The following is a 25908-nucleotide window of genomic DNA, read 5'->3' on the forward strand; positions in this document are numbered from 1 at the left end:
CTGACTCATATTGTTTTGTTGTTGAAATCAGTGATTAGGAGAAGCATCAGTGAGGACTACTGATATGAGTACATTCTGTAGGCTGAAAATATTAATGGTCTGCACACAGTGGAATGAGTGCTGGACTCAGTTCAGGCAGTCCCATTTCCAAATCCTTGCTTCGCTGGATGGTCTTGAGCAAGTCACTATTAATAGCTTAGTCTGCTTCACACCATTACTGTGAGGACAATGTGGGACTGCATCCCTTGGAGCAAAGATATGGCACACATGTAATTAACTGATGGATGAATGGATGGATGGAATGCAGATTTCAAGAAAGGCTTTTCAGGGTGTTCTGCCAGAAAATGTTGCTTTCTAAATTTACATTTCAGCACTGTGCCTGCTGAGCCACATAAAAAAAGAATCTGTTGAAAGCACTTATTTATAATGTTTACTAGTGGAGTAAATCAGGGAAACACAAGTGCGGTAGAAATCTACTACAGGATTCATCATCTGTGAAGTCTGTAACACAGATCAGTTCTACTCATCTGGAGATGCCTATCACAAACACATCTGCAAGAAGGTGGAACCAGGACTTTTGTTAGCTGCACAACGGATAATATTCCTTCTGTCTAGCCTTGTCACCTTGCTTCAACTATCACCTGAATCTCATTGTGCCCTAATACTGTAGAGGAATGAGCTGGAATCAAGGCTTGTTCAAGTCTGTTTAATATTTGCTGAAGGATTATTCCTTTTCTTTTATGAACATCAGATAAAAGCAGTTTCAAAATTTGGAGAATACTCAAGACAAAATCTGAACTTTACCTAAGACTGTCTTTAAAAAAGAGTGGAAAAGGACTGGATCCATTTTGCCTGTTGAGTTTCTTCCATTACTGTTATCTCTTTCTAGATGACATTCACTCCTTAAAATTGTGCTCTAACATTCCTCTAAATTGTGCACTTCTGCTTCCTTTCCCCCTTCACTATTTTGCACAATCTTACTTTCCAATTTTTTCTTCCACTAGGGAACTCTATTTTTTGTTCATTACTCAAATTATAACCTTGCTATTATTTCATTGTATTATAATATAATAATTTTATATACTTTTCTCAAAATATGCAAGGTGACTTTTAACAAAATTAAAACCTACAATATTTAGATCAGCTACAACCATGCCATAAATCAACAGGGAGTTACTATATTTGGTTCTGCTTCCAAAGATAATCCAGGCACATATCCACTCAACTGGAATATCATAAAGTAATGTAATCTTTATTATTGTCTATTATTATTCTCTCTTTTTATACAACCCAAAACCTTGTCCCTACTGTTATCATCTCCTATATTATTGACAGTTGCATCAGGCTTTTACCAAATATTTCAGCTCTTTTAAAACTCTTCAGCTTGTTCAAGGATAGGCCAGACATGCACATGGTAGGCATGTTGTGAGTGGAGCCGGCTGAAGCTGGGGGTCAGACTAGATGGCCCAGGAGACCCCTTCTGACTCGCCCTGTTTCTAACTTGTTCTTCTCATACTATCATTTACTTTGTTTATCTCTTGTTGTACTTCATTTAAACTTTTATCAAATTGAACTAGAAATTCTTCATTCTCCTACTATTTATCATTCTCCTCTGACATTGAGTATTCTTTACACAGTTACAATACCCATCTCATCTGTAAACCAAATATTACAATCTCAATTCTCTTACTGATCTGGTTTGTTTCATTTTTGCATTTAAATGCCTAATAAAAAGTGTTTCCTCTTATAATTAATGTTGCAAATATGCCCTTTTCTTAATCATCTCCTGTTAGATTGTAAGACTTAAAGTCTGTTTCTTATTTTTATTTTGTATAAAAGTAGTCCTGTCAACTTAAAGAATATACCTGGTTGAGGATGATTCTCCACATGGCTAACTTCCCATACACAAAATATTAGGGTCCATTGATACCAATGTATGTATTCAGGTGTAAAAACTTCCATAAGCATGGATTTGATTCTTACAGTGATTTAGAAGTGCTTTCTGTTATCTGCCATGCATTACATATTCCATGCTAAATGTGTTCCCCATTGCTTTCCAATTAAATCTGAATTATAGATTAGGACATAAGTTACCAGTTATTTCAAAGGGATGGAATACATTTCACAGGAGATTCAAATTTACATGAATAGTTTGGTTACATTACTTGACTATTTAATTACCCACTCTTAATATTCATCTAATAGTATGGCTATATTCTCTCACTAAGTACATATCAATATGATCCTAATTACAGATTGGGAGAAAAGAAATTACACCTAAAAAGAACAGGTATCTTTTACTTTCCTAGTGATACAAAGAAATTAGTTTTGTTCTGAATGCTGGAAAACTTACCTTGGCACCCAAATCATTGTACTGCAATTTTAAAGCTGTCAGTCTTTCATCCAGTTCTTTAGGGTTCTCTGTTTGCTGTTTCTGTACAATCTGACGTCCAGTTTTTATGACTGTTTCCACTTCAGATTTCACTTCACTAAGAGTTTTATACAATTTCTAGCCAACACAGAAAAAATAAACAAAATTTGATATGCTAGAAGAATGATCCAAGAAGTCACATTTCTGTTGAACTACCCGACTGGAAGCACTCACCATGCAATGATCCAGCTGCATCTGTACTGCTTCCTGCTCAACACTCCTCAACTCCAACCTCGGCACTTGCAATTTTACTTCATCTAAAATTCTTTTACTTTCCTGTAACCGCTGCTCAAAGTTGGCTGGCTTTTGGAACAAGCGAAACTTCATGTAGATATCATGAAGCTTTTTCTGAAAAGACATATGAGACAGGATAGAGGTACCCAGTACACAGAGTAAGTTTATGTGCTGATATTCTAAGTAATATCACAGTTTTCTGTGGATTTTAAACTGGGGCATTCAGCAGTCATATCCCTACTTTGGAAGCTCTTAGATTTATTTTTTCAACCAATAGATGACTCAGGTCATTGAGGAATTCTCATGGTCCCTTTTTATTGATATACAAAAGCAAGAAGCCAGAATGAAATGGAAATTCTATGGGTATCTCCTAAATTATTGCAATATGCCCTCTTCTCCAATGTGCTCTCTATTCCAATGTGCTAGCTACACAGAATTTTCTACAAATTATCAGATAAGTGGTTATGTTAATCCTGAGCTCAGTAATAAGCTCAATATTCTTAAAATACATGGTCTGAAAGAGGAAGATAGGTCAGTCTTTCCCAATCTGTTGTCCTCCAGGACTGCGTTAGATTACAAGTCCCAGGATACCCCAGCCAGTCATGTTAGCTGAGAGATTTGGGAATTTGTATTTCAACAGAGCAGGAAAGCACCATATTGGAGAAGGTCAATACAGTTCAAAGTTGTTTTTTGTCATCCATAGAGGAAGATGATTAGCAAGAGTGGAGTAGAGCCTTCACGCTATCAGTTTCAGATAATCTTCCTTGGAAAAGGTGGGAGGGTATGGAATATATTTCAGGATAGTCCAAATAATTCTTATTACATATAATGATTCCAATCTAGATGATAGATCCAATGCTATCCTATTGCTAGAACTTGCATGACTGGTGGTAGCATACTGCTGAATTTTTCTCTAGAGATCCACAGGAATAATAATGCTTTTCTTCTCTGCTATACCAGAAACTGCTTTAAATATTGTATTGGTCAAGGTTAAATAGTTGTTAAGAGTCAAAATGTTGTTTACAATTAGTGACAGTAACTATTAACTCAATTTTTCAGAAGGTTCATGTTCTCAAACATGAAAATTGGGTACAAAATGGTTAGGATGAAAAAAAAAGTCTTGAATAAACATACTAAAATTTTGATTTTACCCTTCTGAATTTCTGAGTGCCATATTTCATTAAAAACATATTTTTAATCACCCTTTAATTTCAAATTAAGTTTGTGCTCTGGCATCAATTGCTATCTGTCATGAATGTTTAAAGATCCCTTGGGATCAATGAACTCATTTCACATTTAAAAAATCAGCCAAGGTATTTATTTTGTGACAAAGGAGTATTAATGAAAACAACAATTAGCTGTTTCAGTCTAGCTACTTTACAAGACTCTTAACAAGTGAACTCTGAAACCATTAAGAAACACATCCTACCTTTCCCCTTGCCATAATCCTATATCCAATCTAAATGATATAACTTAGGGAAACATAAACAAACACCTTTGAAGGGAAAGATGGAATGATTCCTTCGTTTGTGTCTTTTTAAGAAAGGATGTAATCTGAGTATGTAAAAGGAAGTAAAATGTACAAACCTGTGCACTATCGATCTGGGAGAATATCTTTCTGGTAGCATCTTTACCCTGGTTCCGTTTTTTCATTTCATCTAAGCTAATCTCATGGCTTGTCAACTCTGATTGAATTTTCTGTTGAAACAAAGCAGAGGTCCTTGAAATCAAAATGGATTTTTTAAAAGAAAATATGCAAGATTCTATATATAGCATCTTGAAGAAATAATATGAACTTATTAAAGTTGGAATCCAACAATACCCATATGATGGAATGGTAAGAATAGATCTCCCTTTTCCCTACAGATTCTAGCACATCCCCAAAATTGGCTTTGGAGCAGTGGGCAAGCTCTCTGTAGTAGGTTTGGTGTGAGCAAATGTGTGTCACAGTTGTGTGTGTGTGTGTAATGCAATGCAACTACTGCTACTACAATGCCATGTGTCTGTCCAGGCAGAACAGCGAAGTATGAAAAGAGTGCAATGGAAGATGGATCAGTAAGACTATGACACTGATTGTACTGCAGGTGTTCTATTCCTCCAGGTTAAACTGATAATAGTAACTTCTGTGCCAACTTGAACATTAAGCCGGGAAACAAAACTTCATTCTAGGTACACTACATCTGGAACAGAACATCAACATCATAAAATTAACTGTTCTAAATTGCCCAGAGAGCTCCAGCTATTAGGCAGTGTAGAAATGAAATAAACAACAATGTTAATGTTTCTTGTCTGAATTACCATTCTTCTTCTAAGTGAAATTAATTATAGAGGGATATGTGTGCATGTGTGACAATCATTGTTGCTTTTGTCTGTCTTTTTAAAAACAACTCGTCAAGGATCCTTCTGACATTCCAATGAATTGTTTTCCATGTATTCATTAAACAGCATCATCTTAATATATTAATAATATATTAAAATTATACAACAGATCTTGATTTGGCCAATCTAAATGTTCTTTCTTCTTACTAAACAGGATAAATATAAAACAGCACACTGATGAAAGGATATTAAATGTAATCATTCCAGTGATTTTCTAGCAAGTATTTCTGCCTATTATTTTCAGCAAGAACCAGTGGGTGATCAAATTATTACAATGCAGATTTCAACCCTTGGCTCCTCATGAAGGACTGGATTTATAAGAAAAAATGAACTGGGTTTTACAGCACTGACCATGCAATGCAATGGAAAACAATGCTTATCTTGCACACTTATATGAGCTAATTTAGACCAATTCAGGCCAATTTATGTGTAGATTGCTTGAAAATGAATATCTGCTAGTGACAGAACTGCAAAACAATTACTGGAGAAAACAGCTATACCAGGAAATATCTGGCAGCTTTATTTCTCATCAAAAAGAATATTAGAAACATTACTACAAAATGAGAGAGAAAAATCTGGCACAAGGTTTTACCTAACTGACTGAATCAAGTATGCATTCCAGTCACTCAATTTTCTTAACTAAATCCATTGCTAATCACATACATATTTTGTGCCTGAAAATTAGTAAATACATTGCTAATATAGGATATGTCTTGTGTCTCAAAATATAAAGTATATATTCCTGTAGATATCGTGACAGATTTACAGTTTGCTCAAAATGAACAAAATAGGTAATGAGAAGCACTACAAAATGATGTTATTCTCATATGAACTTTTAATATGAAAAAACATTGTTGTTCCTCATTCTAAAAGCTTTACCAAAAATACCAACTTTCAGTTCAGTGGGGCTAGGTGCTAAGCAAACTCCTTCTAGATTTGATTCTGGATAATGCCCCTTTTCTTTATTTCACTTCTCTGTTGTTTTCTTCTACACTACAAACAGTAATTTTAGGGGTAGGGCATGGAAGATTTGATAACGCATACAAGGGAAGACACGCAGACCCCTGTAACACACATCAGCTAGTTCTTTTCCTGGCTGGAGAAGATGGAAGCACAAAAGGATGTGCATACAAGGCATTTTTTTAAAATAAACTCTTTATTATGATGATTGAAACACTGCAACCCAGTGAATGCAATATTAGACATGAAACAATGCAACTTTATTGTTAACATTAATCTTTACCAAAAGAAACTGAACTGATCTTGAGCAAGGGTAAATTAGCTGATAGAGCTAAATAAAGTTTTTAAAAAATGTTCAGTCATCAATGTCATCTTAGGACACTGTTTTTAAAATGCAGGTGTAATTGAAAATCTACGTGTGCTTTAAAAAATCAGCAGAGGTATCTAAATTATCATTTTAACAGATACTGTTAAATGCAAATTGATTCTATATCATTTCACATATGGATACAATATTATCCATTTGTTTCTGTCTGTGATTTTTCTTCACTTACACCAACAATCTTATCATTTATAGTTATATTATATTTGATATAATCAATATTAATGAGTTTTCAGGCAAGTGGTATTGCATGATGAAGCATTTTACAGCATTCAGTTTTTGGCACCCAGGGTTAAAAAGGATGCTGATAATTTGGAGAGGGTTTAGAGGAGGGCAACACAGATGATAACTGTGCCTGGAAAATAAATCTTATGAGAGGGTAAAGGAACTGGGCTTGTTAGCCTTGAGAAAAGACTATGAGATGACACGGTAGCACTCTGCTGGTCCCTCGAAGGTGGCCACACAGAAGGATGAGACCTATTCTCACTCACCCCAGAATGAAGGCCACAGAACAATGAACTTAAACTACAACACACCTGCTGCAGGCTAGACACAAGGAAGAATTTCCTAACTGTAAGAGTAATACAACCAGTGGAACCAGCTGCCAAAAGAGGTTGTCTGCTCTTCCACACTAGATGCATTCAAGAAGCATAACATAAGCTTGTGGATAAGATAAGCTTCCAAATACTTATTTTGCCTCTTTAACTTTTGAGACTCAGAAATTCTTGGACTTCTTAGTGAGATTTGTACTGACAGAGACTGTCAAAGAATGATCAAGGGGGTCATTTCATTCCATGGCTAGATCATGAGGAAGTGACACTGCAGATGTGGTCAAAGAAGGGAAAAGCATAGCTGCTGAATGACTGTGATGTGTCATGGATGTGGGCATTTCTACTGTTTACAGTCCACCTTGTGATGATTGGCCCTCACTGCCTGGACATTCACTACATGACCCATCAACCAAAAAAAGAGAGAGAAAGAGAACGAGAACATATACCAGTAGGGAGGTTGTTTGCTCTTAACACTTAGTACACTTTTAAAATGGTGCCTTCTGGGCAATATAGCCAGAAGGAACACAAATTATATTCTGAGTACCAGTAAAATAGAGATTCACTAACATGAATGGAGGAGGATAAAGTGACAGGACAGAGATGGAATAAACCCTCAGCAAAGACAAGTCACAATCCAGAACTCAAGAGACACTTTCCAAGGCAGCTACAGTGGTGGTTGAAGAGGAACTGAGGGAATAGGTGGGGAACCATCAGGAACAAGCATACTGAAATCATGGAGAAAAAGTTCCTGTCACAAATTCCTGAGCGACAGAAGCTTCATGAGACACAGCTACCTGCAAGTGCAGAGCCCAGATGTGTGATACACAGAGAGCATAAAGAAGAATGATATTGTGCTAGTGAAAACTGATATGAGTACAATGTCATTTGTGCTCATTAGGGAAAGGGGGGGGATTGTGATTTGCCCCTGTTCTTTGGCCCCTTGTCTTTCCCTTTGCCAAACAAGAATGAATAAGGTCGCACTAATGTTGGTTATTCTAGTCCAGCATCATTAATACACTAAGGAGATGTCATTGGATACAGCTCCTAATAATCAAACAGAATATCTGCAATTGCATAACTCAGTAACAATCAGCTTTACTAAGATGTGAACTAAAAGTAGTTAGCATAGTTAATGACTGATGGCATAAAAAACACACTATAGAGCTGAGGAATTAGTTTTGCTAATTTAATGCTATAGTACAAGATTCAACTGAAATTTAATGGCATATTTTAAAAAATGGTGGACAGAGAAATTTAAAATAAGAATTTATTGCAATGAATTGTGGACAACATGTCTTTCACATTCTTCTCACTAGCTATATAAGAAATGACTGCAAACTGGACTTTTTAATTCAGGCCATTGTCAATTCTAGAAATCATCATTAATGGGTAAAAAGAGCACACACTAACCAGTTAAAGGAACTGAGTGACCACTTGGATGGTAATGCTAATTAAGGCTATTGAATCCATAAAACTCACCTGTGCTTCTTGAGGTACTTGTGCTGCATCAATTCTGTCTGCAATGTAACCTGTTAACTGTCGATCAATGAAGGCAAGAGACTCTTGAATTAAATGAAGGGTTTTGTCAATCTCCTGAGCAGAATGAATGCTTTGTTCAAGAACCTTTTGTCTTCTCACAGCCTAAAAAGAAATGTGGGGAAAAAGGATTAGACACTGAATTTTTAAAATAAAAAAACACAGGTGTTAATGCAAACCAGACATTCCAGCAAATGCACAACAACCTTTTTGTAAGACAAATTTCGTCTCTTTTTGCCAGCCATTTTGTTTTTTAAACAAACAAATACAAATAAATGTAAACTATTTAAAAGATACTTAAAGAACCAAATGAAATATTAAGGAATTCTATAGTGAGCAGAAGACTGAAAATTCAGTTCAACAATTCTATTTAGTTTTTTTTTAATTGTGAGCTCCTAGGCAGCTCCTGATCTCATTATATATCTCAAGAGATTTCCATTGGTCAAAATAGAATTACCGTCATCACAGTCCATTTTAAGATAATCTACTTCAACAAGTGAGAGGGATAAAAGTGAGAGGGATAAGAGTTCTGTTTGTAACACGAATTGGCACATATGTTAAAAATAGTTCCTCAGAACATGGATTAAGTAGTAGTACACACAAGAACAATTATATCATTATGTTTTATCTTGGAATCTTTACAGTTCATTTCTCACATAATGTGCAATCTTTCTTGACAGAGATTCATTCAAGTGAATGTTATAAACAACATCAGCTAAGGAATGCAGTAGCCATGTTGTTTCTAGTCACCTAAACCTGTCCCGATATATAAAAACCAAATTATTTTGTTCCTACAGCTGTTAAGAACATTGCTCATATAGCTATTTCTACCTTTCCATATTGTATTGGCACAAGGGGATGTTCATTTAAGTTTTCATCTCCTGCCTTGCCAGAATTTAGTTTTAAGTATTTAAGTATATACAGTATTATATCATATTACCTCTACATACTTCATTCTTTTAATTGGCTAAAATCCCACAATTGCTTTCTAGAGTTAAAATTCTGTTCAAAACTTGAGCTGCTATGCTCATCTTTCCAAGGCCATGTCAAGGGTAACCTTGAAGTCAAAAATTCAGAATCAGAGAGAGGGAGAACCATTTCTACAGACATTCATTAACAGGAAATAATACAAATATGCCTTTCATAATTTTTACCCAGTGACAGGAGTATAGTGAAAATTTCTTCATTCATACAGCAACAATTTGGGTGCACATTGTGAAGAAAAAAAAGTGTTGATCTGAGAACCCACTTTCAGCACAACTTCTGTCACTTCCAAAGTGTTTTTACACCTGCAAATACTAACCTATTTTCAATTACATTCCCATCAGTTAATTATATGAAACAGTATACATTAGTTGATGAAATGTAATTTCATAAAACTTTAAATAAAAACTTAATAGAATACTGTAATCACTGAGATTTCTTTCCAAAAACAAATTCCAAAGTCTGTCTTCTTTTAACTAAAGTGATAATTTATATATAGACGTGTCACTTCTCTTTCTGAATTAACAGTATCACAGAAAAATCATTGTTTTACAAGTGGAACTATGTTCTTTGGATCCAACATATCTTTGGATATGTTGCTAGAAAGAAGGGGGCATTTAAATAGAAATGTTTGCCATTTATTACACAGTAATGGCTATTTCAAGAGAAACCACGACCTAACATTCACTTTAATTAATGCTTTCAAATGTGCTTTTAAAATGTTTTTTTTAATAATTTAAAACAAACTACATCTCTTATCTACCCTTATGTTAAAGCATATTCCACTTTTCATATTAGCATGTAGAAATTAATTACACACAGTGGTTTGACTTCTATGCCACTGAACTTAGATCATGCTCCTATTGCAGAGCCAGCTCTACCATTAAACAGACTGAAACAGCTGCTGAAGGGTGGGAAGCAGAAAAGGCTATTTGCTAAACTAGCCTGCCATCCTCTGGTGCAGTGGAAGATGCTGCCCCACTGCCAGAGCTGAAGAAGTTTCAGCTACCAATCTGGTCAATTTTGGGACATACCTTTCCTTGGACATTTCCTGATCCTCTCTATTCTATTCTTAAATAAGTCCTAATGCTTTAGTTCAGATTTAAAAAGAACTACAATTCCCAGCATGCATTAGGCTTTTTTTTTCTGCCTAATCACTTATAAGGCAGAAAAAAGCCTTAATTACATCCTAACTAAGGCCCCAGCCTTATGGATGTTCATAGGAAGATGCACAAGATATCAAAATACACAGAGAAGTGTGTATTCTAGAATACCATATATTAATAAATGCATAGCTTGAGAAACATCATGTTAAGAAATGTGTACCTTGACAAATGTGCATTTAAATATGAATGTTCATGCATATCTGAACAAATTCGAGGGTTTTCCCTAATGTAGGAACAGGACATTATAGACATAAATGAACATATAGGAACAGAAAATAGATGAATCTCTAGCCATATTTTTTCCTCTGAGCAGAATTTTCCATGTGGGATGCAACCCTTCAAGCTGCTGGAAGGTGGAGGAGAGGAGAAAATGTTTCATGTTCATTAGACTCCAAGCCTACGTAATCTGGGACACTTTTCTGCACCTCCCACCAACTTACTGCACCCCATGTGCATGAAGCTCCATTTGTCTGTCAAGAAATATTTTTCAGGAAGAAACGGGAACTGCTGGTGTGTGTATGGGTGGCGGGGGGTGGGGGGGGCGGAAAGAGAATTCACCCAGCTGTAACCTTCCTTATGTTAACTTTCCTTAGGCTCTAAGGCAATGTACAAAGACTGTAATAGTATGCTAATTTTGTTTGCATATTTTAAGTCCCACTTTCACATAGGTCAACAGAAAATACTAGCCCATAAACATTTTATTGAGTTGCTTGTCTAATAAGACTTGTCTACATTGTTCACTTGTAGAGCAAGGGATACTTACACAAGGAGATTAACCAACTAAATGACTTTTATGCCAGGTCATGAAGAAAATCTTACTTGCTGTAGGTGACACAGTGGGAGCCTATTTATATTAATTGTCAAAGAAGTGTCTGTTTTATTTATCTTATAGAAATCAATATATATTCTAGGTTAGAGCCAAATCTTCAATAAAAACTTTCCTAAATGCCTTTTATAAGTGTGTGGAGTCATGATTTTCCATGACTGTAAAGGGGAAGGTGGACCACAATCACCAGACAGCATTTGATGCAGGCTATGTTTTAGCTAAAATTAGGAGGGAGAGGAGATATTACTGGTAGCTATTATGGATTTATTTGCCCTAATAGTTCAAGCACTGCCCTGTCTACTTGTGTGTGCTCTCTGTGGCAGCAATCCATGGAAGCATTTTCCTCATTTCTGGAGGAGGAGAAGAATGCAGCTAATAAAAATAGTAGGGCTCTTATCCTATAAACTGAGGTGGTTTTCAATCATATAACATAAAGGAAAAAGAAGTCTAATATGTTTTAGATGGTAAGGTTTTTTTCTCTATTCTCATTTTATTATCGTCTTTGTTGAATGCTTCTTATACACTAATTTTAGTAATGTGAATTTTCATTTTTCTGGCATGCCTTGGAGATCATGAATCCATACGACAGTATTACATATGGATACTGGATTTTAAAACCGCAGTGTATTTCCTCTGATTCCGGAGAGGAAACACTTAGTCACCACTTCAATTAAGAAAAAATAATAATCACATATTATTGGGGAATAATACATCTATATCTATATCCAAGTGAGTTGACCTACCATGTTGCATGGGAACTTAAGTTTAGGGCACTTGCTTGGTTTCCAGCCATCTTTGTTCATTTAAAGAATATGTCATATAGGTGTACCCAAAATGTCAAAGGCTAAAATGCCACAAACATCAGAATATATACCTTCAATATACTAAACTTTCAAGAACATGGGCCAAACTATAAGTTAATCACTTATAAATGTATGCTCAGAACAGGCCACTTTCTTTCAGAAAAGCAGCAGTTGAGAATGAGACCACAGTATGCGTGAAGAGAATTAATTCTTACCTTTCTGTGCAATATTTCCACCCCAAAATCTACATCTTTACTCCACATCCATGTGCCCTGCCTTTAATTCCTATACCTGCAAAAGACCCGTTTGTATTCTAATGGCACACAGCTCTATTTCTGCTTTTTATCATCAGCAGATACCCTCGAAGACAGTTCAGAAGCTGCAGCTGATACAGAATGTCAGCCAGAGTAATAACTGGGACCTGCAAGTCTGAATATTTAAGATAATTTTGGCCCATGCTGGTTCTAACTTATAAGCCCTTGCATGGCTTAGGACAACACCACCTATCATGGTACCCTTCCCAAGTGCAATCTCCCCAGACACTATACTTATCTTCTGGGACCTTCTTCTGAGTGCCAACTTGGAGGAAGTTGCAAAAGGTGGCAAAAAGGGGTGAAGGTTGCTTCCATCTATGGAATATCTTCCCCACTGCAGCTCAGCTGGCACTGAGTCTTTCATCTTTTCAGTGCCAGGTTATTACAGTTGTTTTTCTGAGGCTTTTAAAGACTTGCTCGGCAACTCAGAGGCTTGAGAGGGATCACTAAGTGTTTTGTAGAGTGCTTTGTATACTGGGCCAGGAAGTCAAAGTAAATAGGTCTACATTGAAATAAGAATAAAATTTCTCCTCTACCACTAGACGTTACTGCCAAATGTAAAGGAAATATCTGACAATTAACTGATAGTAACATTGATATAGCCTTCTTAAACCTGAAAGCCTATTTCTTGTTCACTAAGACCACTGGAAAGAAGCACAAAAATGTATATTTCCTATAAAAGCCAACAGCAAAAGGGCCAGCTCCTTATACAAGCAAACAAATATACATAAGTTATGTACTTAGTGCTGCCTTGATTCACCAACCCTCCCCAATTTCTGACACTGCAAAAACTGGGCTGGTTTCTACTTGTGATTTTTTTAAAGCATCTTTACAACACAGTAATTTACAAGATGCCTCACTTTATTGTTGAGGCAGCCAGAATTACTGCTAAACAAAGTGTTCAAAAGAAAAGTGTAGGGGAGGGAAATTATTTCTTAAAATGTACCTCTTGTTGCAGTTCTTCCCATTGAGTATTGAACTTCTCCAGTTTCTCATTGATTAGTTCATCCAAGACTCCACCATCAGTTAAAGTCTGTGCCAGCTCACGGATCTGATTGCGGTTATCTTCTGGGTGTTGCAGTAATGCTTCCAGAGACTAAAACATCAATAAACCATATTATTTGTTATTTTGCAATTTCCCACAGACAAAACTGTATAGTATTCAGAGCTCTCATTACTACAAAAGAGCAATAAATGTTATAGTTCCATTAAAATAAAAGAATATTCATGGGCAAAGTAGGGCACATCACTATTCTTGTTTTTACCACTAATCAGCTGAAATGAGTCTAGCAAACATTAACAAGGCATGAGATGCTTCAGCCACACAATGAATAATGCACTTTCAGTGGAGGTTATCTTGTTGAACTGGCCATCAATGCAATAAACATATAGGCAACCAAAAATATTGAGGTCTAGATATCAGCTCCTGAATATTTTTATCAGCTGACATAGCTGCTCATAGCTGGACTTATTTTGAGTGCCGAGTGCAACAAGGGACAAAGCAATAGGCCTAATGAGCCTTGGTTCTGATTCTTAGCTATTCTGACAGATGCTTATTATTTGGTAGCTCTAGGGATGAGTTAGGCTTTTATTAAAAGCTGCTTTGGGTTGTCAGGGTTCTTTGCAGCAGTATTACAAAGTATGAGAAAATGTAAGGAAAAGGAACACACACACATCTCTCTGTAGTTCTATGCACAATGGGAATAAGACGAATCAGATTTGTTTCCACAGTAAAGGGAAGCAGCAAGCCCTGGTGTGTAAGCATGGGATACATGGAGCTTTGGAACTTCTGTGTTGTTCACAGGGTCAGTAGCAAGGTAGGAATGTTTTATTTACAAGTCATCTGTGAAGCTATTTGGCCGTCAGGACATGCGTGAGTTCACTGGTGGAGTATGTTAAACACTCACTTGGCAAGAAATATATTTAATGACCATTTGACTGATGCAGGGTTCTTTGTTTGAGCTTACTGCATTACTCTTTGATGTATTTAGGTCTTCCCTGATTACCGTTTTACCTTCTGCTGATCTCAACTGATTGTGTTTTTTCTGTGTCTGTATGGATTCTGGATTTTACTTCTATTTTTGTTGTACATCACCCTGAGAGCAATTATACAGAGAGCAACTAATGAATCTTAAAAATGAATAAAAATTCTTTTTGACAGCTCTGATTCCAGTCTAATAATTCTTTAGCCCATCTGAATCCAATACCTCCACATCTCCCTTTTACCTCCCTGTAGACAATAATACGAAGAAATCTAACATAACAAAATTAATGGAAATAAAGTACTTTCATGTGGGTGTATAGATCATAATAAACACTAAATTGACCAAGCATATTATGCTTTGATGTAACACTGAGCTGTTCCAATGTAAAGGTGTACATGTTCCTTACATCAGTACTTACATCTCGTGCTTCTGAGATCTCTTCTGTACCTTCCTGAATATTTTCTGTTGCCCTGAGTTTCGATTCTATCTCATTTAGCCACTTATTCTCAACTTCCAAGTACAACAGTAGTTCATGCCAACATGCCCATACCTCCTGATGAATAAATTAAAGGAATAATTTTTAACTCTTCTTAGGTATAAAATATGTTTTTTAATCTCAAAAGCTATTTTTGTTTTATTTTATGGACAAATAACTGTATGTAAATAAAACATTTTTACTAAATTACAGGAACATACAAGGATGAACAGAACACAAGAGGATGAAGTTAAAGTTATCAAAAAGTCATATTTTCTCTTCTGTATTTTAATTCTCTTTCACTTGTACATATTTTAATTCACTTTAGCCATATTTTTAATTGAAGTTGATTAAACTAAACACTAAACAGCCCTTCTTTCCAGTACCTCATCCCCATTTCCTGTCCTTATTATTGGCAATGTTCATTTAGTTTTATATCTGTTCAAAAACAGTTTAATAGAAGCATAAATAATGAAAATGATAAACACTAGAACATTCAGTATCATAAAGAGCATTTTGCAACAGGCACAGTATTTGATTTTATTACACAGTATATGCTACATACTGGATTGACCTACATGGTCTTATATTTAAATGCTAAGAAAGTCCCAGTCTCATTCCACAATCAACATAACCATACCATACCAAACCATGCAGTCTTAAACAAAGAATTATTCCTTTATCTGCATAGGGCAGCCTGCCTATGCTTCTTATGAAAAGGCTCTTTTCAACTTCTGCAACTACTTTATTCCCTCATTTCCTACAACTGCACAAACAGTCTCTTATGGAAAATTTCCTCAAGTCCCATATTCTAAGATACAGTGCTCATTGAGATATACCTTGTCTCTGAGTGAAGCTTAGTCTAATAAAGTACTGTTATGTAACATTACCAAATGAGGAAAGGCTTATGACGTTAAACATGTATCAACTCCTACTCTCTATCAGCTGTTACCTTTACTGTTATAGTTTGAGGCATTCTATTTTTAGCTGGAGAAAGAACCAACCTCCAGTGTTTTGCACTTCCCATTTAGCCTGCTGCAGAGTCGTTGGTAATTCTTAGTTAGAACATCAAGTTCCTTTTTCAAGGCCTCATGAGCTGCAGGTGGAGCCCTTGCTATAAAATTGTTCACAGAGTCTGTGAGAAGCTTCACTTTCACCTCTTTCTGTATGGCCTCTTCTTTTGCTCTCTGTAAACACAGAAATTTATATTAATTATAGCCTTTAAAAATAAAGAGGCAAACACCAGGGTAACCTATCCCCACTAATTATTTGAAAAGAACTTAATTTGTAGCCTACCTAATTTTATGTGGCATCAAATAACTAAGAACATGAACCATTTCACTGAAATCTTTCAGCCATAGACATGTTGCAGTGATTCATATTTTCAGGCACAGAAATACAAATCAAATATTTACCTATTTTGAAGTATCTAAAAACTGACTGTCATGTAAAGAATATACCAAGAAGCTGATTAATAATACCAATATATAACATAGCTAAAACAAAGCTATATTAGGTTGTATTTTTGGGGCATGTGAACTTATATAATCAGTAGTCCAGAAATTAAACTTCATGGGTATCATAAGTCTTCAAAGATCAATACAACCTTCAGCATGTGCTATAATTATAATAAAGTCAATGCATTTTTCTCTCCCTCTTGCAGAAAGAATATTTCAGAGAGAACTGTCAACATGGAAGATCCTCTTCTTGGTTGTCACTAAATGGACATCCACAGGATATGGAACAGCCAGTGGTTTGACTCTGCTGTATGTATTCACCAACCAAGCTTCTTTCCCTCCTATCTTCCTACTCATGTTCTTCCATATCTTCTCCTTTCTCCCTTCCTCTCACTTAATGAAAATGAACAAAGGAGTGGCACTTTAATTTCATGTGTGGAAAAATACTGGATTTATTTGTTTGCAATATGTATATATAGTGAGTAAGCTCTGACTCATAATGTAACAAAGTAATCCAGAAGCCTGGTGCTGTTACTTTGTATTTGTCTTAAGACAGTTGGACCTGCCTTACTAACAATTGTTAAGGTGGAAGAGGGAAATTTTAAAATAAGTATAGCAGGAAAAATTGCCTTGGTTTCCATACAGATAGTTCAATACAATTTGCGCTGGGCAAGGGATCAACCAAATTCAGTGGGTCAAAGGACCATATATAGCCCGTGGCAGGTCAGTAAAATAAAACCACTGAGTAAAACCTGTACAAACACATTATGATTGGTTAGAACATAATTGGATTGGTTAGAGATTCTGACACTGAGAATATCCAAAGCTGGTTCATCAGCCAATTGTCAATTGGAAGAGAACCTGCAGTATTGAGAAACCTGGTAGGTGAAGAGAACAAACCTGAGCAAAGAACAAGTCTGCCTGTCTATAAGAGGTAGACATGAATTTCACCCTAGAAGTTAGAAACAGCAGGGCAATCTTGAGGCAGAGAAAGACACCTATACAGTAGCTGTTTGGCTGAAAGCTGGTTTGAGAGAAAAGCTATTCAGAGCTTATTTTACTAGGTTAACTAACAATTGTCACTAAGCATAATTAACTCTTGACAACTAACTATCATGTTGCCTGCCTCTCCAGAGACATGCAAGATCATGAGACTGCAGAATCAGTTACTGATTCTTTTAGAACAACAAATCAGATTCCAGAAATAGATAGTGCTACTGAAAGACCAATGTACTGATCCAAGTGGATTTGGAGGCTGGCATATCTACACATTTGTTCATGCAATAATATTAGAATTGGGTTATATTCATGTGATAATTCTAATTTATGAGGACATGTTAATGCAGCAGGGTATCACATCACTGGGAGCTAACTGCTAGAATATTTGAGGGGGGTACCTCCAAATAGCATGAACACGTTTAAAAATGATATTTCATTTAATGAAGTGCTAAAAACCCTGTCTGTAGAGTATGATATCTTACAAGATATGTTAAATTGAAAGAAAATTAGTTTAAGTCATCTAAGCTTCTGTATTTGAGATTCTCAGGTAAGGCTTAAAATAGTCAGCACTTTCAAATGAGCAAACAGATTGTATGCAGCAGTAACTTCAAGAAAGGGTTAAGATATGAACATATCCACTTGGCATTGATACCTTTAGTTCCTCAACAGCTTTCTGTAATTCTTCTGGTGTTTTATATTCAAAGTCTCTCTCAAGGTATTCATCTTCTGCTTGTGTAATCCATTCATGCATCTCTGACAAATCCTTTCGAAGACTCACTGTCTTATCCAAACCACTTTTTAGTGCTGACTTTTTAGCATGAGCCTTAAAGAAAAACATGAATGTTATTAAAGTATGTTTATTTAGGATGCAATCCTATGCAGGTGTGGACAAGAATAAAAATCTTAGAATTCCTTGCATTCCTAGGCCAGTCATGCTTGGTTCTCATATGGCTAATAAAAATGTGATTTATATATTTAAAAAAGATATGGTAATAAAAGTGTATAGATTCATAAAAACTATCAGTATTGCATAATACAAAACCTTCCACACACTTGCAGCTGTAACCCAGAACAGTCTAATAAAACATAATCAGGGGAAATGTATTTGTTTTTCAGCGTCAGGCGAAGACCTTTTTATTCAAATGTTATTTTAATTGTTAATATTATTTATTCATTTTATTCTTTGGCCAGGGTGACTTAATTTATATTGTTAATTTATATTGTTAATTTATATTATTCTATTTTGAAGTTTATTTATGGTTGTGAGCCGCCCCGAGGCTTCGGCGAATGGGGCGGCATAGAAGTCTCCTAAATAAATAAATAATAAATAAATATTAGTTCAAAGGTTAATTCAGTATTAAAACAAAGGGATGGCACATACTCCTCCTTTTGGAAAATCTTGGTCCCTAGTATTTGGATCATTGGTTACAATTAAATGTTCAATTTTGCATTTATAACATTAAATGCAAAAAGTTTTTATATACTTTTATTTATGTCATCATCTGTACAGGGGGATTCTTGGTGGCAGTTTCCTTTACTGGTAGGGTATTCTGGAATAATTGCAAATCTACTTCCTACTAACATCATTTAGATTTTTAAAACTCTCAACAGATAGATGCTTGCAGCTTACAAATGCTACAGTTTGCACTTCCAAGCTATTTAACTCTGAATCATTATGGTGTGTTATTATTCCACTTTCCTTTAATGGTTGATATTAAATGTCTTGAGTTAAGAAAAAGTCAGTGTAGGTAAAACTATTAAGTAGGTAACTTGCTAGATTTATTCATTGCTGTTATGCCTAATATTCTATTTGTAACAATATTACATAACCACTGAACCATCACACTAAACTTCCTCTGCACTGCATGCATTTATATATAATAGATCAATTTAGTAAGATGAAAAGTTAATTGGGGTGAACAGTAAATGTCTGGCTCCACCTCTCCTATTCAGTAGATACAGAATGAGGCAAATTATGTCAATGAGAAATCTGGAATTTAATTTAAGGAGACCCACTCCCAGCAAGACATAGAGTACCTGTTCACATATGTGATCCCACTGAGTATTGAGCTCTTTTAGTTTAGTCTGTAGTCTTGAAGCAAATTCTGGCTCTGCTATAATCTTCATTTTCTTTCCAGTCTCATTAACACTATTCAAACTGGGTTGGATTGTCTGGATATCATTCACTAGAGCCTAAAGAAAAGAATACACATTCTGTTTCAGTGCACCAATGTATATATCTCCTAATTCAATGAATTAAAAATCAAAGGTATCAAATCATATGAAGTAGTTTTCAAACTGCTTTGTAAACTGAATAGCCTTAGAATGAATGCACAATAAAATATTTGCACTTTTACATGTTACACATCCTTCTTCAGGTGATCTACTTACAGTGCTGAAAAAACACATGACAAAAGGAGCACTCCTCTCCATTTTTATCATCTGCTACTCTGTATGTTCATAGGTTGACTAAGAGGAGCACTTCCTGTATCCAGGGAGGCACTCCACATGATTAAGAACTCTGGAAAATCTGAGTTCTTTGCACAGAAGAACCTTCATGGATAGAAGAAATGCTCCTCTTTAATGCATCAATCTGCATTTGAAGAAGATGAGAACAGATGTGAAAAGTGGGAGCACTTCGTGTATCTTCATGTATTTTTTTCACCATGGTAATTGGACCACCTGAAGAATACTATGAGTAAATCCATCTTAACCTTTGTCTCCCCCTCTCTCTTTTAACATATACATGATGTAACATTTGGGGCAATTTGCTTAGGAAAACAGCAAAGGTGAGCATGAGGAGACATTCAAGATCAATTTGATCAATTGATCAAAATTCAAGATCAATTTCTGCACTTAAGAAGGTGATACAATATTCATGAAAAGGGAAACATACAGGACCCGTTACTTGTGACCTGCTGCTCCCCGATTCAGGTGACCCTGACTTAGTGTGGTGATGCTGACGCAAGTGTTTTGCATGTGCTGTCATCCTAATCACCCCTTCCTTGTAACTGACCTTTTCTACTGCTGTCCTCCAATGATTGTCCAACAGACATTTACCAAAAACTGAGACATTTGATATTTTGGCAAACTTTTGTGCCTAAAAAGAATGGCACTTCAAAGTAAACATGCACAGAATTGCATCCTTCCAGAAATATGCAAAACAGTGTCATTGTATATCCCAATAAATTACACATGTATGTAGTTATAGTGATACAACAAGTGTAGATTTGATAAGTAGTGCATATATTTATATTATCCATACAAAATTCCATATCCCGCCAAAAAACAATAATAAAAACAATAATCTTCCCTATCCACTCACTAGACTTTAAAGATTCCAGAAATGTTACATTGTTAGGCTGCATTCATGAGCGAAACATCGGCATACATTTTGGTGTGATAAAGTGAGGTAATCAAAATGTTTGATCCATCTGCTGCTGCTTTACAAACCACAAACATCTTGCCTGGAAATAGCAGGATTTAAACTATGAGCTATGGGTGCTGACCAGCTCTCTTTCCTCCCACTTACAGCTGATAGAGAGCAGTATACAAATAACAGCAGGGACAGGGACTGCTAGCATGAAAAGAGGCTGTGGCAGGTTCTATGTTTGCATGAAATGAAAGGCTGTGCAAGGTGCATATTGGTTATGTGTAGGGTTATGTTTTATCACAGAATAACTTCTGAGTCAGTGAATGCAATGAAAACAGAATAATGTTTGTCCCTGAATTGTGGGAAGAGGGAGGTGGCAAGTGTGTAATCTTCGCCTTTGTATACTTCAGTTAAAACCCCAAAGAGGTCCCTGATAGGGAATTAGATAGCGATTCCTTCCCACCTATCATTCAATAATCATTGTCGACTCATAAACAGCATCTAGAAGAACAGCTTCTAATGCTTGATAAGACTTTGTGGAGAAATGGTTCCAGTCTCTCTCCAAAATGCAATTTTAGCCCCTGTAAAATCTGCCTAGGCTGCTTTTATATAGAAAAGTTTAAGTGACAGGATGCAAGCAGCATATAGTCTTATCAGACAGCAATCTCCCAGAGCTGGATCTCCCAGCAATCTTATATCTTAACACCAGAGGAAGGCATCTTGCTGTCAAAGATGCTTCCCAGTTGTCCCTGATTCATAGTCTGTCTTAGAACTGCCCTTTTAAATACACCTTCACCAAACTCTGATGGCTTTTACTACTCGTTGTTGTTGTTAGTCGTGAAGTCATATCCGACCCATCATGACCCCATGGACAACATTCCTCCAGGCCTTCCTGTCCTCCACCATCCCCCGGAGTCCACTTAAGCTCACATACTCATTAAAACCTTTCAAACCTGCCTTGTATCTTTATAGATACAGGCAAGTCTACCTGTATTAACTGAAACAATACAGTAAGAATATATAATGATATTAAAAACAAAGGAAGGCACCAACATGATAAAGCAGACAAGAAAAATCAATTGCAACACCTACATGAACACAACAGTTTTGAGTGCTGGTGCTGCAACAGCTTGAACATTGACATCAGTTGCACCTTCATGAGAGGATATTCCATATTTATTTACCTATTTATATGCTGCCCAATAGCTAAAGCATCCCAGGCAGTTCACAACAATTCATGAAAATGCCAAAAGCCAGCAGAATAACATCAGCACAAATGTACAACAGATTTTTTTTTAAAATGTGAGCAGCTAAATTAGTTTTCAATGCAACTAGATCCACCCTAATATGTGATTAAATGTCTTGGAGAACTAGGAAATCTTAACACGGTGCCAAAGGTATGACAGAATTGGTGCCAGCTAGTCAGGGAGCATATCATTCCTTAACCAGGAAGTTCATTGCTGAGGAGGCGCACTCCTTTGTTGCTACCCCTCAAGCTTCCCTTGGAAATGGCACTCTCTGAGGTCTTTCTCTGTGGCCTCCTACTTTGTTTATAGTGTCTGCATAGCTCAGGTCAGGAGAGATGCTGCTGTGATCCAAAGCTAGCTTTACATATTGAAATCAGCACCTTGAATTAGATTTCTAAGTACACAGGGAGGGAAAGGTGAGAAATTTCCATGGGTAGGACATTAATATGAACGTTACATGTTTATATTTCCAAATGTTTACATAAATTGGTGGTTCAGATAATAGGCAATTCACAGATTAATAAAATATCCATATTAGGCAACATATTTGGAAAAATGTATACCAAGTTATTCCCCTAGTAACCTGGAATGTATGTTGAAACTGTTTCAGAATGCTGTCTGTATATTAAAAGCAAATTACTAGCACACTTAATGAAGCATCCATCAGCCCTTCTGGTCCATTAACAAGTAATTTCCCTGACAAAAGCATGGCCAGCCAGCAACCATAAGTCAGTTTCAGCAATATCTCCCCCATATTTATTCTATGTCTGAGGGCACATACTGATATTTGAAATCTATGAGAAATCTCTCTTTTCTTATTGGTTGCATTTACAATTGCAAGTGTATCAGTGTAACAATAATTGAAGAAAAGAGAAGTGATAGTAAGGTTTATATTACTTAAAAGAATGAGATTAAAGTCGAATTATGTGGACTTTTGAAAGAATATAAAGGAACTGAGTGAATTATGCATATAATTTTACACATGTAAACTGAGAAACTGGCTTTGAGATCTACTTCTTGCAGATAGGAACATCTAATTTAGGTGGAGAGATTAGGAAAGGATCACTATTTGTTTTGGTACAATGAGGCGGAATTATTTCAGTTGATTAGAAGTCTTTGAACAGAATAAGCAGAGAACAAAATTTTGAAGCATTTTCATTGCTTTTTTTAAAGTAATGGTGAAATACACAAGGGCTGATAGAAATGCCTTATTAATGGCTTCTAGGGAATAGAAAGCAGGGATGGTAAACATTTCACCACAACTGACTTCTTTCTCTTATGGGTTCTGCCAAACAAAAGCTTGCTGATAAGTTTTTCAGTAGCTAAATACAATTTACATGCCTAAAAAACTTGACATTTCTCAGAATGTATGGGAATAGCAGGGAATGTTTTAAAACCCATTATAATTTGTCTGAGATAAGTGGAAAGCCCAGTCTAACTCATTCTGAATTTGAACTGCTTATGCATTGTGCTTTATTTTGTTTTGTTTTTGTTTGTTCAGTCTTAAGTTAGAAATTCTTAGCTTAAAAAACCATCCAAAACTTTATTCTGCTTGCAATTATTTTAATTTAAAGATCTGAATAAAAGAATTTTCTGATGTTTAGCATCAGCAGCAGTGAACTCAGGAACATTCAGGAGGGCAGCCCCTTCTGTCCTGGGTAGCTTGCCATCTAAATACTGAGATGGGGGAAAGAACAGATCAAGGATAGGAAAGTAGGTTCAGTGGTAAATAGGAAAGTCGTTTTCATTACAAATATGTAGTTGTATTATACCATGCAAACTGAGAGTTCATGCCAAGGCTTAATGAAAAGGGTGAAGTTTGAATGATCTGAGCAATAATTATTTGGGTAGCAGAATACTGGGCGGATACACTGGGACCAAGGTGAGACAACATACACAATGGGAAGAAGGCTGCAGTAAGAAATCCAGTCTGTTAATCAGACAATTTGTAAAAAGACTATGCAATGAATTATAATGCAAGTAAAAAAAAAAACAGGGTGGGGAATAAAGAATAACACAGATCGCTTTTGATATAAACTTTTACCACATCTATTTTTCCTTGCAATGCTGTAAAGAGAGAATAGCCATAACTTGGTCACAGGCTGAATATGTGATGGGAGTCATAGAGACGGAGGAGTCAGAGATAAAGCTACAGGCTGGATGGTGACATTGTCAATGGATGAGGGCAGTGAAGGACAGATGAGAAGTTGTTTTTTCGTCAGTAAGTAAACAAACTGAAAATGCCCCTGTACTTATATGGTAAAAGTAATGAAAAGGAGAAGGACCTTCTATATTGTCCTCTTGACCTCTTACAGTTTGATACCTTCAAGTCCTCCCTCACTTATCCTGAGCCTATCAATGCCCTCTAGAATATCTTGTCCCTAACAACCCTATTCAGTTATTTTAATCTCAAGAACATGGCTCACTTTATGCAATCCATCCATCTTATATTTGGTTTTCCCCTTTTTCTTCCACCTTCAACTTTCCCTAGTATTACTGTTTTCTCCAGCGAGTCTTTCCTTCTCATGATCTATTCAAAGATTACAGCTTCAGTTGTCCTACTTGTGCTTTCAGGGAAGGTTCTGACTTGCTCAATGGCCCACTTGTTATCTTTTTGTCCATCCAGGGAATTTGGAAATCTCTCCTCTAGCACCATCTTTTAAATATGTCCATTTTCTTCCTGTCAGCTTTCTTCACTGTACAGTCGTCAAACCCAGGATTCTGGTTTTGGGATCCAGTAACTCACCATTACATTTGATGATCTTTTCTAGTTCCTTCATTGCTGCCATTCCAAGCCTCACTCTGTCAAATTTCTTGAAGAAAATCTCCCTTTGAAATGATGAAGCCAAAGCATACAAAAGTGTTCACAATTTCAGTGCCTTAAATGTTCAAATTCTGTAATCCTTCAGTAGTTGTCTTAAAGTTCAGCTGAAGCCCTGCTTTTGTTCTTTCACTTTCAGCAGGAATCATTTCAATTAATTACGGCTTTCTACCAGTGATACGGTTTCAATTTTAGGAGTTCTCTCTCTCTCTACACTTGTGCGCACACACACTCCTCAAAGGTACATCAAAAGTACCTCAAAGGCTGTCACAAAGAGGGAGATCAAGATCTCTTCTCACTGATGCCAGAGTGCAGGACACAAAATAATCAATTCAAGTTGCAACAACCCAGATTCAGGCTAGAGATCAGGAAAAGCTTCCTCCCTGTCAGAGCAACGCAACAGTGGAACCAGTTGCCTAGAGAGGTTGTGGATCCTCCCACACTAGAGACATTCAAAAAGAAACTGGCCAGCCATCTAGTGGCATGATGTAAATTGCTGTCCTGCAACAGCAGGGGATTGGACCTAATGTTCTTCAAGGCCCTTTCCAACTCTATTATTCTATAATATAGTGATTTTTGAGATACTTACAAAACTTCATAGAACTGCAGAACAAAAAGTATTTTTAATACCTGATTAATTCTGTAAGGGAACTTTAGATTATTACAGGTTTCAAGATTCATGGTAATTACAAACTCTGTTGGGATAATCAGAATGCTTTGTACATCCTGTGACAGAAACATCAATACCTGGTTATGTCTTAAGCCTCTACAGGGCCTCGCACATAACTTGTAAGCTTTGTGTGAAAAGCACAGTTCACAGAGCTTACATATCCATCGGAGGCAATGGAGCATGCAAATTATCAGTTTAAAAAGTCTGTAAAATGCTTCTTTGGAATAGATTATGCACAGTGTTCTGTGTGTGTGTGTGTGTGTGTGTGTGTGAGAGAGAGAGAGAGAGAGAGAGAGAGAGAGAGAGAGAGAGAGA

The 25908-nt window shown here is 36.2% G+C and overlaps 1 protein-coding gene across 7 annotated transcripts in view; it reads right to left on the reverse strand.

The window, feature by feature from the left end:
* The window catches only part of DMD (dystrophin), a 994758-nt gene that overhangs the window by 610176 nt on the left and 358674 nt on the right, over nucleotides 1-25908 (reverse strand). For all 7 annotated transcript variants that reach the window (XM_044441365.1, XM_044441364.1, XM_044441363.1 and 4 more), the window contains 9 exons: nucleotides 19520-19675; nucleotides 18135-18305; nucleotides 16031-16213; nucleotides 14970-15104; nucleotides 13513-13662; nucleotides 8417-8578; nucleotides 4253-4363; nucleotides 2606-2779; nucleotides 2354-2509 (listed from right to left, as the gene is read on the reverse strand). In XM_044441365.1, the coding sequence (XP_044297300.1) occupies nucleotides 2354-2509; nucleotides 2606-2779; nucleotides 4253-4363; nucleotides 8417-8578; nucleotides 13513-13662; nucleotides 14970-15104; nucleotides 16031-16213; nucleotides 18135-18305; nucleotides 19520-19675 (1398 nt within the window). The remainder of the gene's footprint in view (nucleotides 1-2353; nucleotides 2510-2605; nucleotides 2780-4252; nucleotides 4364-8416; nucleotides 8579-13512; nucleotides 13663-14969; nucleotides 15105-16030; nucleotides 16214-18134; nucleotides 18306-19519; nucleotides 19676-25908) is intronic.

Source organism: Varanus komodoensis, unplaced genomic scaffold (genome assembly GCF_004798865.1).
Source record: "Varanus komodoensis strain SLA01 unplaced genomic scaffold, ASM479886v1 scaffold4, whole genome shotgun sequence".
NCBI lineage: Eukaryota > Metazoa > Chordata > Lepidosauria > Squamata > Varanidae > Varanus > Varanus komodoensis.